The sequence below is a fragment of the Erythrolamprus reginae genome, chromosome 6 (genome assembly GCF_031021105.1).
Source record: "Erythrolamprus reginae isolate rEryReg1 chromosome 6, rEryReg1.hap1, whole genome shotgun sequence".
Taxonomy (NCBI): domain Eukaryota; kingdom Metazoa; phylum Chordata; class Lepidosauria; order Squamata; family Dipsadidae; genus Erythrolamprus; species Erythrolamprus reginae.
In genome coordinates, this window is record NC_091955.1 from 8,418,433 (window position 1) to 8,435,855 (window position 17,423).

Consider the following 17,423-nt stretch of genomic DNA (forward strand, 5'->3'; position numbering starts at 1 on the left):
CTACAGTACACAGCCGCACTCGTCTGTCGCCAAAGTAAGGTTACTGTACCGTGTTTTATACATTTTGTTATTGTATTTTGTACATTTCTCTTTTCATTATTTACTCTATTGTTTATTTATACATGTTGCATGTATGTCCAGGTACATTTATTAATTAAAAACATGTCTTTTTTCATAATTTAGGCTAACTTTGGAACTTTTTTGAGGGCTGGAACCAATTAGAATTATTTACATTAATTCATATAGGGAAAATTTGTTCGAGATATGAGTTGATCGACTTACGAGCTCTGGTCTGGAATGAATTAAACTCGTATGTCAAGATACCACTGTATGTGGTACTTTGCTCAACGGTAATAACTGAAGAGGGATCTTGGAGTCCTAGTGGACAACCATTTAAATAGGAGCCAGCCGTGTGCAGCAGCTGCCAAAAAAGCCAACACAGTTCTAGGCTGCATTAACAGAGGGATAGAATCAAGATCACGTGAAGTGATCATATTAGGAACCAGTCCATATAAATTGTAAGGATACAAACAACAAAGTTACAGTCATACAGTCATTAGTGGGAGGAGATGGGTGATCCATGTGAAGATTAATAGTATGCAAACTTAGGAAATAGTTTGATAGTGGAAATATTTGTGTAGCAGAGTGATGGTGTTCGGGGGAAAACTGTCCTTGTGTCTAGTTGTCTTGGGGTAGGCTTACCTAGTTCCCTCACTCATTTGTTTATCATATGATTTTCTCTGTTTACTTATCACCTATAACACTCTGTGTGGATTCAGTTCCTTCCTATATCCTGGATGACTAATCCCACATCCTTGGTTGGGAAGGCTTTTTTTTTCTTTTTTCTTCTTTCTTTCTTTCTTTCTTTCTTTCTTTCTTTCCTTCTTTCCTTCCTTCCTTCCTTCCTTCCTCCTTTCTTTCTTTTTTCTTTCTTTCTTTTTCTTTCTTTCTTTCCTTCCTTCTTTCCTTCCTTCCTTCCTCCTTCCTTCCTTCCTTCTTTATTTCTTCTTTCTTTCTTTCTTTCTTCTTTCTTTCTTTCTTTTCCTTTTTTCTTTCTTTCCTTCCTTCCTTCCTCCCTCCCTCCTTCCCTCCTTCCTTCCTCCCTCCCTTCTTCTTTCTTTCTTTCCTTCCTTCCTTCCTTCCTCCCACCCTCCCTCTTTCTTTCTTTCTTCCGTTCACCACAGCCTTTTGGGATTTTGTAGAAGAAATCGCAAGGGACAAAAGTATTCAACAATGATCTCCTTTGCTATCCAACCCCAAGGGGAGATGCTTACCTTAGTACAGGATTGTCAAATTCGATTTCATTTGAGGGCCACATCAGGCTTGTGTTTGACCTTGGGGGAGGGAGGGGTTTGGCCATCGCAACATCACTCATATTAGGGACACCTGTGGTGGCCAAATGCTAAAGGGAGACTCTCCCTCCATCTCATTATAACCTTCCTTCCTTCCATCCATCATAACTTTAAACAGTCATTAAGGGGAACTGTCGTAAGCCAAGAATTAACCTGGAAACAACTGAACGAATGTTGTAGAATTTTCATGCTCTTCTATGGTAATCTTTATCAGAAAATGACACATTTTTCCCCCCTTCTAGATTGCAGCAGTTTATTTTTCATGGTATTATTACAGCTAGATTTTAAAAAAATGTTGCCTATGCCTTGAGGGCCAATAAAACCCAATCTTTTAAAACCTGCAGGCCAGTTTTTGTCTAGGAGGGAGGAATCGTTGGCTGAGGTCTATGAAACGAGCTCTCACCCTAAAGAGAAAGAAAGTGTCGTGGACAGAAATGAAGAAGCCGACCAGTTCTCAAATCTCATGGAACGACTTGGAGCTGAGAATGTCTTGAAGGAGTAAGTATTGCCGCTGAAGCAGTGGAGAGGTAGGAGAAGCACACAAGCCATCATTTTGTGCTATTTTGGCCTGGGAAAAAGGTCAGGTGTATGAATGCTGCTTTATATCAAGGTTAAACAAAAAAAAGTCCACTCGTGCAGGAAAACCAGATCAAGACATGATAGCAGTGTTCCAATATCTCAGGGGTTGCCCCAAAGGAGAAGGAGTCAAGCTATTCTCCAAAGCACCTGAGGGTAGAACAAGAAGCAATGGGTGGAAACTAAACAAGGAGGGACGCAACTTAGAACTAAGGAGAAATTTCCTGACAGTGAGAACAATTAATCAGTGGAACAACCTGCCTCCAGAAGTTGTGAATGCTCCAACGCTGGAAGTTTTGAAGATGTTGGATAGCAATTTGTCTGAAATGGTGTAGGGTTTCCTGCCTAAACAAGGAGTTGGACTAGAAGACCTCCAAGGTCCCTTCCAACTCTGTTATTATTATTACCTATGTGTTCTGCCCGCGTGTTTCAACCGCCCGTAATTACAGGGTAATTATTCCAGGAAGACACACACCACACGATAAAAGGGAAACCAAAAAGTTTTTATACACAGAAAAACAGAAACAGCTCCCTTTTTAAATGTCAAAGGGATTTTCTGATACACACAAGGCACAGGTTAAATGCAGTCCAATTGCTCACCCAATAACTGGGAAATTGAGTCCAATTTTAAAGTCCAGAGAGTTCACACACAATCTTGAACAGCACAAAAACCACGATCTTGACGAAACAAAGAATCAGATAAACTGCCACAAGGCTAAACCAGCACGCCGTTCTTTTTATCTGTAGCACTAATTACAGCAGCCCCACCCAACCACAGGTGGCCTCATTTTCTCTTGTAATAATCCTTCAGTTGTTCACTTTCACCCTCTTTTATATTACCACATGTCTATTTTTCTTCCTATGTATTTGTGTATTGGACGAATGAATAAATAAAATAAATAAAATAAATAAAATAAATAAAATAAATAAAATAAATAAAATAAATAAAATAAATAAAATAAATAAAATAAATAAAATAAATAAAATAAATAAAATAAATAAAATAAATAAAATAAATAAAATAAATAAAATAAATAAAATAAATAAAATAAATAAAATAAATAAAATAAATAAAATAAATAAAATAAATAAAATAAATAAAATAAATAAATAAAATCAGAATTGGAAAAAGAAGAAGGAAAAAAGCTGCTCATTGTTTCATCTATCCCCAGAATCCTTACTTTAGGCTACCAGAATGTTAAAAATTATATTTTCTACTAAAACTTCTCGAGAATTAAACCCTAACCTGTATTTCTTTTCTTTTTTTTCCTTTCCCCCCCAGTGAAGACGATGTGAAGAAGCTATGGCTGCACCTGAGGAAACATGAGCCTCACCTGCTTTCCAATTTTGAAGAATTCCTGGCAAAAATCTTCTCTCAGCTCCACGAAGCTGATGATGAAAAGAACACTTTGGAATGCGTCCTGCAAAAGTAAATGCAGTCTTTTATGAGAGCTCGCACTGGGGACTTACCTCCTGTTTCGTTCATGGGGATTCTTTTGGGGGGGGCCCCCAGAAATTTCCCCGTGAATGCGTAACACGTGTTCAAAGCTACAGCAGCAGGTTTGATGGAATCCACACGAGGGTTTTGGCCCTGCGAGTATAATTTAATTTAATTTGATTTTATATGCCGCCCAATCCTGTAGGATTGTATTATTTTATTTTAAAACAATAAAATAATACAGTAATACAATAAAGCTCAAATATAAAACAGTTAAAAACGGTAAAAGCACATGAACTCAATCTGTATAGTCTGGAGGACAGAAGGGAAAGGGGGGACATGATCGAAACATTTAAATATGTCAAAGGCTTAAATAAGGTCCAGGAGGGAAGTGTTTTTAATAGGAAAGAGAACCCAAGAACAAGGGGACACAATCTGAAGTTAGTTGGGGGAAAGATCAAAAGCAACATGAGAAAATATTATTTTACTGAAAGAGTAGTAGATCCTTGGAACAAAACTTCCAGCAGACGTGGTAGATAAATCCGCAGTAACTGAATTTAAACATGCTTGCGATAAACATAGATCCATCCTAAGATAAAATACAGGAAATAGTATAAGGGCAGACTAGATGGACCATGGGGTCTTTTTCTGCCATCAGACTTCTATGTTTCTAAGCTAATCAATAAAACCGCCTAAACTAAGCTATACAATCATTACACACATACATACCAAGCAGTCTCAATCCGTAACTAGGTGTTAACTAGGTGTTAATAATATCTATCCCATTAGCTACTCGTAAAACTCACATCTAGGACATATAGATTTATGGCCACAATTGAGTCCCAACATTTCTGTTGCTAAGCAAGACACTCATTAAATGAATTTTGCCCCACTTTACGACCCTTTCTTGCCACTGTCATTAAGGAAGTCACTATAGTTGATAAGTTAGTGGCACAGTTGTTATGTAAAGTGGCGAACACAGAATAAAAACTAGATCAAAACCCTCATCGAAGTAAATCCAGGTAGTCTTTGCCAGCTACTTCAGCTAACTACTAGCTGTAGTTCAGCAGTTCAAATCTCACCACCAGCTCAAGGTTGACTCATCCTTCCAAGATGGGTAAAATGAGGACACAGATTGTTGGGGGCAATATGCTGACTCTGTAAACCACTTAGAGAGGTCCGTAAAAGAACTATGAAGCAGTACATGTCTAAATGCTTTTGCTATAAAACTATCGGTATTCCTCTTATTTGGACAAAGCCACATCAAAGATGGAGGTCATACTTTGGCCATTGGCAACAGGTTGTGTACTACCTACATAGAAGGCGGCTTCTTGGTCTGCCACAACTGCCACTTTCTGTGACCAAGTTCTTAAGTAGAAAAGTTTGTAAGAAGAAGCAATTTTTCCCATAGGAATCAATGTAGAAGCAAATAATGCATGCGATTGGGGAAACCTCAGGGAAGATAGAGGCCCTGTTTCCTCCCAGGAGATTCCTAGAGAGGCGCCATGGAGGCTTCTCCCTGCCTTTTCCAGCCCCGTTTCCTCCCAGGAGATTCCTACAGAGGCCCCACAGAGGCTTCTCCCCACCTTTTCTGGGCCTGTTTCCTCCCAGGAGATTCCTAGAGAGGCCCCACGGAGGCTTCTCCCCGCCTTTTCCGGCCCTGTTTCCTCCCAGGAGATTCCTAGAAAGGCCCCACGGAGGCTTCTCTCTGCCTTTTCCAGTTACACTTTCGGAAATGGTAGAAAACAGTAGAAAATGGTTCTTGAGAAGAGGCAAAAAAATCTTGAACACCCAGTTAAGTAGAGCCGTTCTTAGGTAGAGGTACCACTGTATTTACTTAAAGGTAAAATTGGCATCCTCAGGGGAAGGTCGTCCAAACTGACCGTCATAAACCAGTTGCCAGGCATCCAAATGTAAATCACCTCACCATGGGGGGATGGTACAATGGTCGTAAGTGTGAAAAATACTCCTAAGTAACTTTTTTCAGTGCTCTTGTAACTTGGAGCAGTCATTAATGAGCCGGGGTGACGCAGCAGGTAGAGTGCTATATTGCAGGCCACTGAAGCTGGTTGTAGATCTGAAGGTCAGCGGTTCAAATCTCATGACCGGCTCAAGGTTGACTCAGCCTTCCATCCTTCCGAGGTGGGTAAAATGAGGACCCGGATTGTGGGGGCAATAGGCTGGTTCTGTTAAAAAAGTGCTATTGCTAACATTTTGTAAGCCGCCCTGAGTCTAAGGAGAAGGGCGGCATAAATAAATAAGTAAGTAAGTAAGTAAGTAAATAAGTAAGTAAGTAAGTAAGTAAGTAAGTAAGTAAGTAAGTAAGTAAGTAAGTAAGTAAGTAAATAAGTAAATAAGTAAATAAGTAAATAAACAAACAAACAAAAAATACATACATACATACATACATACATACATACATAAAACGAACTGTTGTAACTTGAGGACCATCTGCACTGAAATGTTCCTGAGCATGACTTGCAAAGCAGCTGTAGGTTTATCTGGTACATTTCCCTGCCTATCCACAGTGAGCTTTCTCTCAAAAGGGAGATTATACAGTTTCTCTTAATTATTATTATTATTTTGCTGATGCTCCAACCCAGATGTAATTTATTGTATTTTTTTAAAAATCAGCAAAATGTTTGCCTACGACGATGAAATCCAGCATCTGTATGAAGAAATGGAGCAGCAGATCAAAACCGAGAAAGAAAAAGTGGTGTTGGAGGCAAGTATATTTTGAATGTGATTGTTAAAGGAGAGATGGATGTACCGTAGGATTTGACTATAGAGTTATTCTCACTTTATAGTGTTCTGCCGGCATGTTTCAACCGCCCGTAATTACAGGGTAATTAGTCCAGGAAGACACACACCACACGATAAAAGGAAAACCCAAAAGTTTTATAAACAGAAAAACAGAAACAGCTCCCTTTTTAAATGTCAAAGGGATTTTCTGGTACACACAAGGCACAGGTTAAATGCAATCCAATTGCTCACCCAATAACTGGGAAATTGAGTCCAATTCTAAAGTCCAGAGAGTCCACACACAATCTTGAACAGCACAAAAACCACGATCTTGACGAAACAATGAATCAGATAAACTGCCATGAGGCTAAAACACCAGGCTGCACTTTTATCTGTAGCACTAATTACAGCAGCCCCACCCAACCACAGATGGCCTCATTTTCTCTTGTAATAATCCTTCAGTTGTTGTTTCCTATGCATCACTCTACGCATGCGTGGATGTGTCATTCATTCTTGTTCAGAATCCAGGGATGATACAGATAATTGATCTCCTCCTGGGCTGTCTGCCAAACTCCCCTCCTCCCTGTCACTCATGCCTCCTTGGTCAGAGGAGGCTTCGTCGGCAGATTCCACTGGGAGCGAAACAGGCCTGTAGCATGTAGATATTTCCCTCACATCCACCTGCACATTCCTTGGGGCAGGAGCTGGGCCAGAGCTAACCACAACATCTATGGGACTGTCTTCTGCCTCACAGATCCCAGCAGCTGGTCAGGTCCCACAGAGCTGGCCTTCTCCAGGTCCCATCAACTAACAATGTTGCCTGGTGGGGCCTAGGGAAAGAGCCTTCTCTGTGGCAGCCCCGGCCCTTTGGAATCAACTCCCTCCAGAGATTCGAACCGTCCCCACTTCCCACAAGGCTTTAAAGACCCAGCTCTGCTGACAGGCTTGGGGCCACTAAATTTAACACCTAGCCCCGGCCGATGAATAAATTTATATGTATGATTGACTGAATGTGAGCCACTCGTTTTAAGAAATTGGGGTTTTAGGATGTTTTTAGATTTAGATTTTTAGATTCTTTGCATTTTCCTTATTGTGAGCCACCCTGAGTCTGAGCAATTTGGGGCAGGAGCTGGGCCAAAGCTAACCACATCATATAGTATGGTAGTAATTTATTTATTTATTTATTTATTTATTGGATTTGTATGCCGCCCCTCTCCGGAGACTCGGGGCGGCTAACAGCGACAATAAAACAGTGTACAATAGTAATCTGATATTAGAAATGATTAAAAATCCATTAATATAAAAACCAAACATACATACATACATACATACCATGCATAGAATTGTAAAGGCCTAGGGGGAAAGAGGATCTCAATTCCCCCATGCCTGGCGGCAGAGGTGGGTTTTAAGCAGCTTACGAAAGGCAAGGAGAGTGGGGGCAATTCTAATCTCTGGGGGAAGTTGGTTCCAGAGGGCCGGGGCCGCCACAGAGAAGGCTCTTCCCCTGGGTCCCGCCAAGCGACATTGCTTAGTTGACGGGACCCGGAGAAGATCCACTCTGTAATAGTGGCAAAATAATTGGTTTGTGTAAAATATGAGTTCAAGTGCTGAAATTATCACATTTATAGAATGAATGAGAGATCTTGAAGGTCTTCTAGTCTATTGCAGGTTGCGACAGTCATAAAGCAGGTCATCATGTGTCCAATCCGATTCCACCACCCTTGTTATGCCAATGGTTAACCAGAACCTTGTTGATCACTTGCCAAAAATTAGAAGTAATTTTTTTTCAACAAAAATAAAAAGCGTGGACATGGGTCTCCGGAATACTGAGAGCAGCTGTAAATAAGGGCATTTCATGAACTCCGAAAATGTCATCATAAATGATTGGAAGGGACGAATTGTTTTAAACTTTTTATTATTGTCCAATTTCGCAGGGAACTGAGAGGTTCCAGTCCCAACAGCAAGAATTGGAACAAAAACTTGCCAAAAAGGAGAAGGAATCCGAACAACTGTCGCAGAAACTGAAAATAGTAGGTGGAAATTATGGCATTGTAACAAAAGCACATTTTTAATTAAGCTTAGCCATACGGTGGCAGTCTGCTGTGTTATTTTAACTGTACTTTTCGAAAGCCTATTAGCCTGGAGCCAAGTCCTAAATTGGTCATGCTTCATTCTTCAACTTACAACTGTTCATTTAGTGACCATTCAAAGGTACAACAGTGTTCTGTCGAGCTCTCTGGTAGAATCCTCCAAAAAAATGCACAGTTTGTTTGTTTGTTTGTTTGTTTGTTTGTTCGTTCGTTTGTTCGTTTGTTCGTTCGTTCGTTCGTTCGTTCATTCATTCATTAGATTTCTATGCTGCCCTTCTCACAGCGACTCAGGGCGGCGTACAACATCCTAAACAAAAACAATATATAGAAGAAATCTAATTTACTTTTAAAAAGACTGATACAAATGGCTAAAATGTAAAAAAAAAACATATACAGACATATACAGTGATGCCTTGTCTTACAAACTTAATTGGTTCCGGGACGAGGTTCTTAAGGTGAAAAGTTTGTAAGACGAAACAATGTTTCCCACAGGAATCAATGGAAAAGCGATTAATGTGTGCAAGCCCAAAATTCACCCCTTTTGCCAGCCGAAGCGCCCGTTTTTGCGCTCTTGGGATCCCCTGAGGCTCCCCTCCATGGGAAACCCCACCTCCGGACTTCTGTGTTTTTGCCATGCTGCAGGGAAATCCCAGGAGGGGAATCCCAGCATCGCAAAAAATAAGTGCTTTGCTGGCAATGGAAATCCGGAGGTGGGGTTTCCCAGCGAAGGGAGCATCAGCAAATCGCAGCATCGCAAAAACACCGAAGTCCTCGAAACCCCACCTCCGGACCTCTGTGTTTTTGCGATGCTGCGATTTCACTGAGGCTCCCCTCGCTGGGAAACCCCACCTCCGGATGTCCGTTGCGAGCAAAGCGTCCATTTTTGTGCTGCTGGGATGGAAGTCCGGAGGCAGGGCATCCCAGCGGCGGCGGTGGGTTTGTAAGGTGAAAATAGTTTGTAAGAAGAGGCAAAAAATCTTAAACCCCGGGTTTGTATCTCGAAAAGTTTGTATGGCGAGGCGTTTGTAAGACGAGGTATCACTGTACATTCATCAGATTCAATCATTCATCCATAATATCGGCAAGATGCGAAGGGGCCCCAACAGTCTGTCTCGTTTAGCAACGGAAAGTTTGGGCTCAATGGTGCTCGTAAGTCGAGGACAGCCTGTTTATTTTGTGAGATTTTGCTCGCTTTCTGGAATACGCTACTGGACGAGAAGTCTACAAAAACAAATAATTCCTTCTGCTTCATGTAAAAAATATGACTTTAACAATCGAGTTGTCGTAGCGTGGAACTCATTGCCGGACTCAGTGGTGTCAGCCCCCAGCCCCCAACATTTCTCCCTTAGACTCTCCACGATTGACCTCTCCAGGTTCCTAAGAGGCCAGTAAGGGGCGTACATAAGTGCACTGGTGTGTCTATCGTCCCCTGTCCAATTGTCTTTCCTTATCTCATATATCATATATTTTCTCTCCTTCCCTTCTACTTCTCTTCTTTCTTACTTTCTATCTTTATATATATTACTTAATGTCTATTCTCTTTCATATGTATTGTATATTGGGCAAAGAATAAATAAATAAATAAATAAATAAAATAAATAAAATAAATAGAGAAGAAACAGGAGCCTTAAAAGCTCCCACACTGCATTGCCCTCTGCTTATTTTTCAAGTCCCGATATAGGGAATTTAACTTCTTCAGCCAGCTGGCCAGTTGCTCTTTTTCACATAAATATCAGCTTGACCTCTGCAGAACTGACTCAGCCGAGCTCTTACTGACACGTTGACTTGGAAAGCTGTAAATAATCCCAAATGTTTCATTCGAAGGTTCGAGTGTAAGTAAAACCGAGCAGTTCACACGGCCTGAAAAATAACCCGTTCAGGCCATTGGCTTGTTGTCACTGTTCGTGGAGGATTTATGTTCCACTCCTGCTATTTTCCCTTCTAACCTGTTTGGTGCCAGGTTCGTTTTTTATTTCCTCTCTTTCCGAAAAAGTGCCACTTTAAGCTGTCAATTGCCTTATTGCATTGTTGTCATGGTAATGCTGGTTTAAGCCTAAATGATAATTGAATGTTGGAAAAAAAGCAAAGCAAGGAAAAAAGAAAGAAAGAAAGAAAAAAGAAAAGAAAAAGAAAGGAAGAAAGAAGACGTTTTCTTTTATTCAGAAAGATTATTTCTTTAGTGCAAGCAGATTGCAAATGCCAGCATATATAACGCATACATACATATACATATACACACATATACACACATAAATACAGTGATACCTTGTCTTACAAACTTAATTGGTTCTGGGACGAGGTTCTTAAGGTGAAAAGTTTGTAAGATGAAATAATGTTTCCCATAGGAATCAATGGAAAAGCAATTAATGCGTGCAAGCCCAAAATTCACCCCTTTTGCCAGCCGAAGCGCCTGTTTTTGCGCTGCTGGGATTCCCCTGAGGCTCCCCTCCATGGGAAACCCCACATCTGGACTTCCGTGTTTTTGCAATGCTGCGATTTCACTGAGGCTCCCCTCGCTGGGAAACCCCACTTCCGGACTTCCGTTGCCAGTGAAGCATCCGTTTTTGCGCTGCTGGGATTCCCCTGCAGCATCACAAAAACACGGAAGTCCAGAGGTGGGGTTTCCCATGGAGGGGAGCCTCAGAGGAATCCCTGCACCGCCAAAATGGGTGCTTCGCTGGCAACGGAAGTCCGGAGGCGGGGCATCCCAGCGGCGGCGGTGGGTTTGTAAGGTGAAAAATAGTTTGTAAGAAGAGGCAAAAAAATCTTAAACCCCAGGTTTGTATCTCGAAAAGTTTGTATGACGAGGCGTTTGTAAGATGAGGTATCACTGTATATGTACATATACACACACACATATAGATAAACACACACATACACACACATTATTTATTTATTTTATGTTTTTGGATTTTTAGGCTGCCCTTCTCCTGTGGACTCAGGGTGGATTACATAGCAAAATCAATACAATACATATCAAAGAAACTCAATATAACCCTAAAAACAGTGTATAACAAAGTATAAAATCCCCCATACAAAAATATTCACAACCAATCTTTCATAGCATCGATTGGAGCATAAGGAAGTACTCAACAGCCTCAAGCCTGCTGGCAGAGGTGTGTTTTTAAGGCCTTACAAATATACAGTGGTACCTCTACCTAAGAACGCCTCTACTTATGAAATTTTCCAGATAAGAATCAAGTGTTCAAGATTTTTTTGCCTCTTCTCAAGAACCATTTTCCACTTACAAACCCGAGCCTCTGAAACTGTAACCGGAAAAGGCAGGGAAAAGCCTACGTGGGGCCTCTCTAGGAATCTACTGGGAGGAAACAGGGCCGGAAAAGGAGGGGAGAAGCCTCCATGCCGCCTCTCTAGGAATCTCCTGGGAGGAAACAGGGCCTTCACCCTCCCTGTGGTTTCCCCAGTCACACACATTATTTGCTTTTCCATTGATTCTTATGGGAAAATTGTTTTTTCTTACAAACATTTCTACTTAAGAACCTGGTCATGGAACGAATTAAGTTGGTAAGTAGAGGTACCACTGTATATGCATATACCTATACCTATACCTATACCTATACATATACGTATGTACACATATATACTGCTCAAAAAAATAAAGGGAACACAACACATCCTAGATCTGAATGAATGAAATATTCTCATTTAATACTTCGTTCTGTACAAAGTTGAATGTGCACAACAGTATGTGAAATTGATTGTCAATCATTGTTGCTTCCTAAATGGATAGTTTGATTGCACAGAAGATTGGTTTACTTGGAGTTATATTGTGTTGCTTAAGTGTTCCCTTTATTTTTTTGAGCAGTGTATATAGATACACACACACAATCACACACTTATATCTGTCTGTCTGTCTGTCTGTCTGTCTGTCTGTCTCTCTCTCTCTCTCTCTCTCTCTCTATCTATCTATCTATCTACCTACCTACCTACCTACCTACCTATCTATCTATCACCTGTTATCTCGTGCATGTTTGACAAAGTAAATAAAATGAAAGTCGGCAACATTTTTAAAAAATTGATTTGACTTTGGGGCATGTAGATGTCTTCGCTAAAATTTTATATGTAGATTTTTTTTTTCTTAAAAAATTATGTATTTCCATTATAGCTATCTTTGTGGTTTTCTTCTTTTTTCTGTTATAGTTTTAAAAACAATAAAAATAAATAAATAAACAAACCCTGGGGGTATTTTATGGACTTGTGATTCATAAAAAGTCCATTTATTTATTTATTTATTTATTTATTTATTTGTTTGTTTGTTTGTTTATTTATTATTTTGTCCAATACATAATACACATTGAAGAGAATAGATATGTAATAATATAAATAAAGAAAAGAATAGAAGAAAAGATATAAAAGTATAGGTGAACATATTTGAAAGGAAGAAAAGATAAATGAGATAAGGAGAGACAATTGGACAGAGGACGGAAGGCACACTTATGCACGTCCCTTACTGACCTATAAGGAACCTGGAGAGGTCAATCGTGGAGAGTCTAAGGGAAAAATGATGGGGGTTAGGGGTTAACACTACTGAGTCAGGTAATGAGTTCCACGCTTCGACAACTCGGTTGCTGAAGTCATATTTTTTACAGTCAAGTTTGGAGCGGTTAATATTAAGTTTGAATCTGTTGCGTGCTCTTGTGTTGTTGCGATTGAAGCTGAAGTAGTCATTGACAGGTAGAACGTTGCAGCATATGATCTTGTGGGCAATTCTTAGATCGTGTTTTAGGCGACGTAGTTCTAAGTTTTTTGAAAAAAAACCCCATAGGTCTTCTTTTTTTACAGTTGGAGAAACAATGCAACGAGCTACTTAATGTTAAGTCTGACACCACCATGGAAAATACCAAATTGAGGGTTACTAACCAAGAGCTTCTGAATTCGCTGGAGAGAACCTCTGAGGAGTCCGTTATTGCTCAACAGCAGTTGGAAATACTGCAGAATGAAGCTAAAAAACTGCAGGAAGAAAAAGAAATGTGAGTAATTCTAGAAAAGAGGTGTCATGCCCCTCCCAGAGTCTGAATCCGAGGGGGAAGACAAACGGTTGACAGAGAGCAGAAGAGTGGCTCCCATTGGCTGTAGAGGACACTGGGGAAGGGCAAAGTCAAGCTGGGCAGAGCGGGGGAGAAATAGAACAAGGGAGAGAGGGGGGTTCAGATGAAGACCAAGGCCCACCTCCTCCTCATCCTTTGGGCACGCAGGGAAGAACGGAGAAGAGAGCAACATGGATTGTATGGCTTACAAAGGAGGAAGGGCCCTGATTCCCTTCACAAGGCACACCTGGGGATGGAGTTTAAAGGAGAGGTGAATGGGAGGGGCGGTTTTCAGGAACAAACACTGAGTTTATTTCATGTGAACTGCTTTATCTGAGTTCCTGGTATCCTCCCAACCGATGAATCCTTCCCAATGGAGAAGAGAGCAACATGGGTTGTATTTTATTTATTTTATTTTATTTATTCATTTGTCCAATACACAAATACATAGGAAGAAAAATAGACATGTAGTAATATATATAAGGGTAAAAGTGAACTTAGAGGAGAGGATATATGAAAGAAAGAAAATATATATGATAAGTGAGAGAAAGGAAAGACAATTGGACAGGGGACGAAAGGCACACCAGTGCACTTATGTACGCCCCTTACTGGCCTCTTAGGAACCTGGAGAGGTCAATCGTGGAGAGTCTAAGGGAGAAATGTTGGGGGTTAGGGGTTGACACAATTGAGTCTGGTAATGAGTTCCACGCTTCGATAACTCAATTGTTGAAATCATATTTTTTACAGTCAAGTTTGGAGCGGTTCGTATTAAGTTTGAATCTGTTGCGTGCTCTTGTGTTGTTGCTGTTGAAGCTGAAGTAGTCATTGACCGGTAGGACATTGCAGCATATGATCTTGTGGGCAATACTCAAGTCGTGTTTTAGGCGACGCAGTTTTAGGCTTTCTAGGCCCAGGATTGTTAGTCTATTTTTGTAGGATATTCTGTTTCTAATGGAGGAGTGAAGGGCTCTTCTGGTGAAATATCTTTGGACATTTTCAAGGGTGTTGATGTCTGAGATGTGGTATGGGTTCCAGACAGATGAGCAGTAGTCCAGGATGGGTCTGGCAAAAGTTTTGTAGGCTCTTGTGAGTAGTGTGAGATTGCTTGAGCAGAAGCTGCGTAGGATCAGGTTAACAACTCTAGAAGCTTTTTTGGTGATATTGTTGCAGTGGGCTTTAGCACTTAGGTCATTCGATATTTGTATTCCAAGGTCTTTTACTGAGTGTGGGTTGGCCGTGAGAGATTGTTTATTCAGTTCATATGCGAGGTTTGGATTATTTTTGCCGATGTGGAGGGTAGAGCATTTGTTGGTTGATATTTGAAGTTGCCAGGTGTTAGACCAGTCTGAGACAAAGTCCAGGTCTTTTTGGAGAGTGAGTGACTTGTCAGCGGTGTTGAAAAGTTTCACATCGTCGGCAAAAAGAACACAGTTGCTTTCGATATGGTCACAGAGGTCGTTGATGTAGAGAATGAAGAGAGTAGGACCTAGTACACTTCCCTGGCTTACAAGGGAGGAAGGGCCCTGATTCCCTTCACAAGGCACACCTGGGGATGGAGTTTAAAGGAGAGCTGAATGGGAGGGGCAGTTGTCAGGAACAAATGCTGAGTTCATCTCATGTGAAATGCTTTATCTGAGTTCCTGGTATCCTCCCAACTGGTTTGATTTACTGCCATGCTACTTCATTTCTGGAACTCCTTATCCTGGCTTGCCATGCTGGATAAATTACCTTAGCTTGCCTTGTTTAATGTATAGTTTGAGGTTTTCTGCTTATGACAATTGGTCTGGAGTATTTTCAGCCAAAGGCTGTTACAGGTTTGTGGGAGAGTTTTTCTCCAGACCGGAGAGTAAAAGGGATGTTGGGGGCAAAGTTGAAGCTAATAAAGGGGCTCAAATTTGACCTGGGCATCTTTGCAATGTGAACTCGACAAAAAAAAATTGGGTGAGTGTTGCGGTAATTCCATTACAAGTAGTCCTTGACTTACAACCACAATTTCTGTTGCTAAGCGAGGACACGGATAGGTTTCCGGAACCAGAGACCTTGATCCACAGCTGACATTGGAACATCATCTTTCGGCTGTGGCGAGGAGGGCGTTTGCCCAGGTTTGCCTGGTGTACCAGTTGTGGCCCTATTTGGACAGGGAGTCACTGCTCACAGTCGCTCATGCCCTCATCACCTCCAGGTTCAATTACTGCAACACTCTCTACATGGGGCTACCTTTGAAAAGTGTTTGGAAACTTCAGATCGTGCAGAACGCAGCCGCGAGAGCCATCGTGGGGCTTCCAAGATTCGCCCATGTTTCTTCAACACTCCGTGGCTTGCATTGGCTGCCAATCAGTTTCTGGTCACAATTCAAAGTGTTGGTCATGACCTTTAAAGCCCTACATGGCTTTGGACCAGACTAACCTCCGGAACTGCCTGCTACCGCACGAATCCCAGCGACCGATAAGGTCCCACAGAGTTGGCCTTCTCCAGGTCCCGTCGACTAAACAATGTTGTTTGGCGGGCCCCAGGGGAAGAGCCTTCTCTGTGGCGGCCCCGGCCCTCTGGAACCAACTCCCCCCGGAGATTAGAATTGCCCCCACCTTCCCTGTCTTTTGCAAACTACTCAAGACTCATTTTGTTAAGTCTGTATAACCAATGTAAAACTCTGTAAAAGAAAGAATTTGTAAATACTGTCTCTAACTATGAATAAACCCTGGCCGCGTCTGATTGGCTAAGACGCATGGCCGTTTCTTTTAGGCGCGAGCCTTTAAAGTATAAATAGGGCTGTTTTGACACTGACAGCTCAGATGCGTTCCTTGCTGGAGTCACTTGCGAAATAGCTGAATAAACGGAACCATCTTGTACTTCTTGTCTGAGTCTCCTTCATTTCACTGGCGACGAGAGAACGAAGAATCCACGAGTCAAGAATGAATCACCTCCAGATCGGCCGGGCTCCCGACTACTTCGACCCCGAGAAGTCGTCCTGGGACGCCTATATGGCGAAATTTGAAATCTTCCTAGAAGCGGCAGGAATGGGAGAAGCCGAAGACGACAGAAAGCGGGCGATTTTCTTAAACTATTGCGGGACGGAAATCTTTGACCTCGTCCAAACGCTCACCGACCCGCTCCCGGCTAAATCCGTTCCATGGGACGACCTCCAAGCAAGACTCGCCAACCACTTCAAACCAACGAAGCCTGCCGTGGTCTACAGACATCAATTTTCTAGGATGACCCAGCGTGAGTCAGAGTCAATCAGTTTGCCACGCGACTTCGCACAGTACTGTCAAAGTGCAAATTTGACAGCCCAGAAGCTCGCCTCACAGACGCTCTAATTTTTGGAATGAAGAATGCGATGGTACGAAATAAAATCCTGACAGAAGACGACCCAACGCTTCAGTCGGTTATCAAGTTGGCTCAAACAGCCGAAGTAGCTGACGCGGCCGCAAAAGAACTAAAAGAACACGAAAAGAAGGAAATCGTATCCAAAATCTCTGTTGCTGTTTCCCGCGCCGAAACCCCAGATGACCTCAGCCCAGCTGCCACGGACGACGACACCTGTCTCCTGTTGCCATCCGAGCACGCCAGACAACCCAGATACCAACGTCCATCCAACCCATGCCCCGGATGCCGAGGAAATCACCCACGACAGCGCTGCCCCTTCAGGGACGCCATTTGCCGCCGCTGCAATCGACGCGGGCACATCGCCGAGGCTTGCAGAGCGCCCCTACCAGAGGAGTCCTTCTCTACACCCCGCCAACAACGATTCAACAACCAGGCACAACAACCGCGGGACAACAAATTTTCCAGAGGCTTCAATCGCAGAAACGACTCCACCGCTAACCGTGACTACGCACGAGGTAAAGCACAAACTTACGTAAATTGCGCAACTACTAAAGGAGGGAACAAGATTATCATCTCGCTACTTTTAAATAACAAACCCTGTAACCTAGAATTAGACACAGGGTCTAAGCATTCTATTATGCCTTGGGACAAATTCAAAATGTATATGCCAAATTTTCTTAAAACTGACTTTGCTAACTCAACTTTAGTAATAAGGGATTTTCAAGGTAATGTCATACCTGTTTTGGGGAAAGTAGATGTGCCTGTAAAATTTAAAAATTGTGAATATTCTCTTCCTCTGATCGTGGTTGAGGGAGCCAAACACTCCCTCCTGGGGCTAACGTGGATGTCT

The 17,423-nt window shown here is 41.9% G+C and overlaps 1 protein-coding gene across 8 annotated transcripts in view; it reads left to right on the plus strand.

The window, feature by feature from the left end:
• The window catches only part of CRACR2A (calcium release activated channel regulator 2A), a 78,418-nt gene that overhangs the window by 18,150 nt on the left and 42,845 nt on the right, over nucleotides 1–17,423 (plus strand). For all 8 annotated transcript variants that reach the window (XM_070755210.1, XM_070755215.1, XM_070755211.1 and 5 more), the window contains 5 exons: nucleotides 1,697–1,850; nucleotides 3,211–3,357; nucleotides 6,001–6,091; nucleotides 8,043–8,138; nucleotides 13,002–13,189. In XM_070755210.1, coding sequence (XP_070611311.1) covers nucleotides 1,697–1,850; nucleotides 3,211–3,357; nucleotides 6,001–6,091; nucleotides 8,043–8,138; nucleotides 13,002–13,189 — 676 coding nt within the window. The remainder of the gene's footprint in view (nucleotides 1–1,696; nucleotides 1,851–3,210; nucleotides 3,358–6,000; nucleotides 6,092–8,042; nucleotides 8,139–13,001; nucleotides 13,190–17,423) is intronic.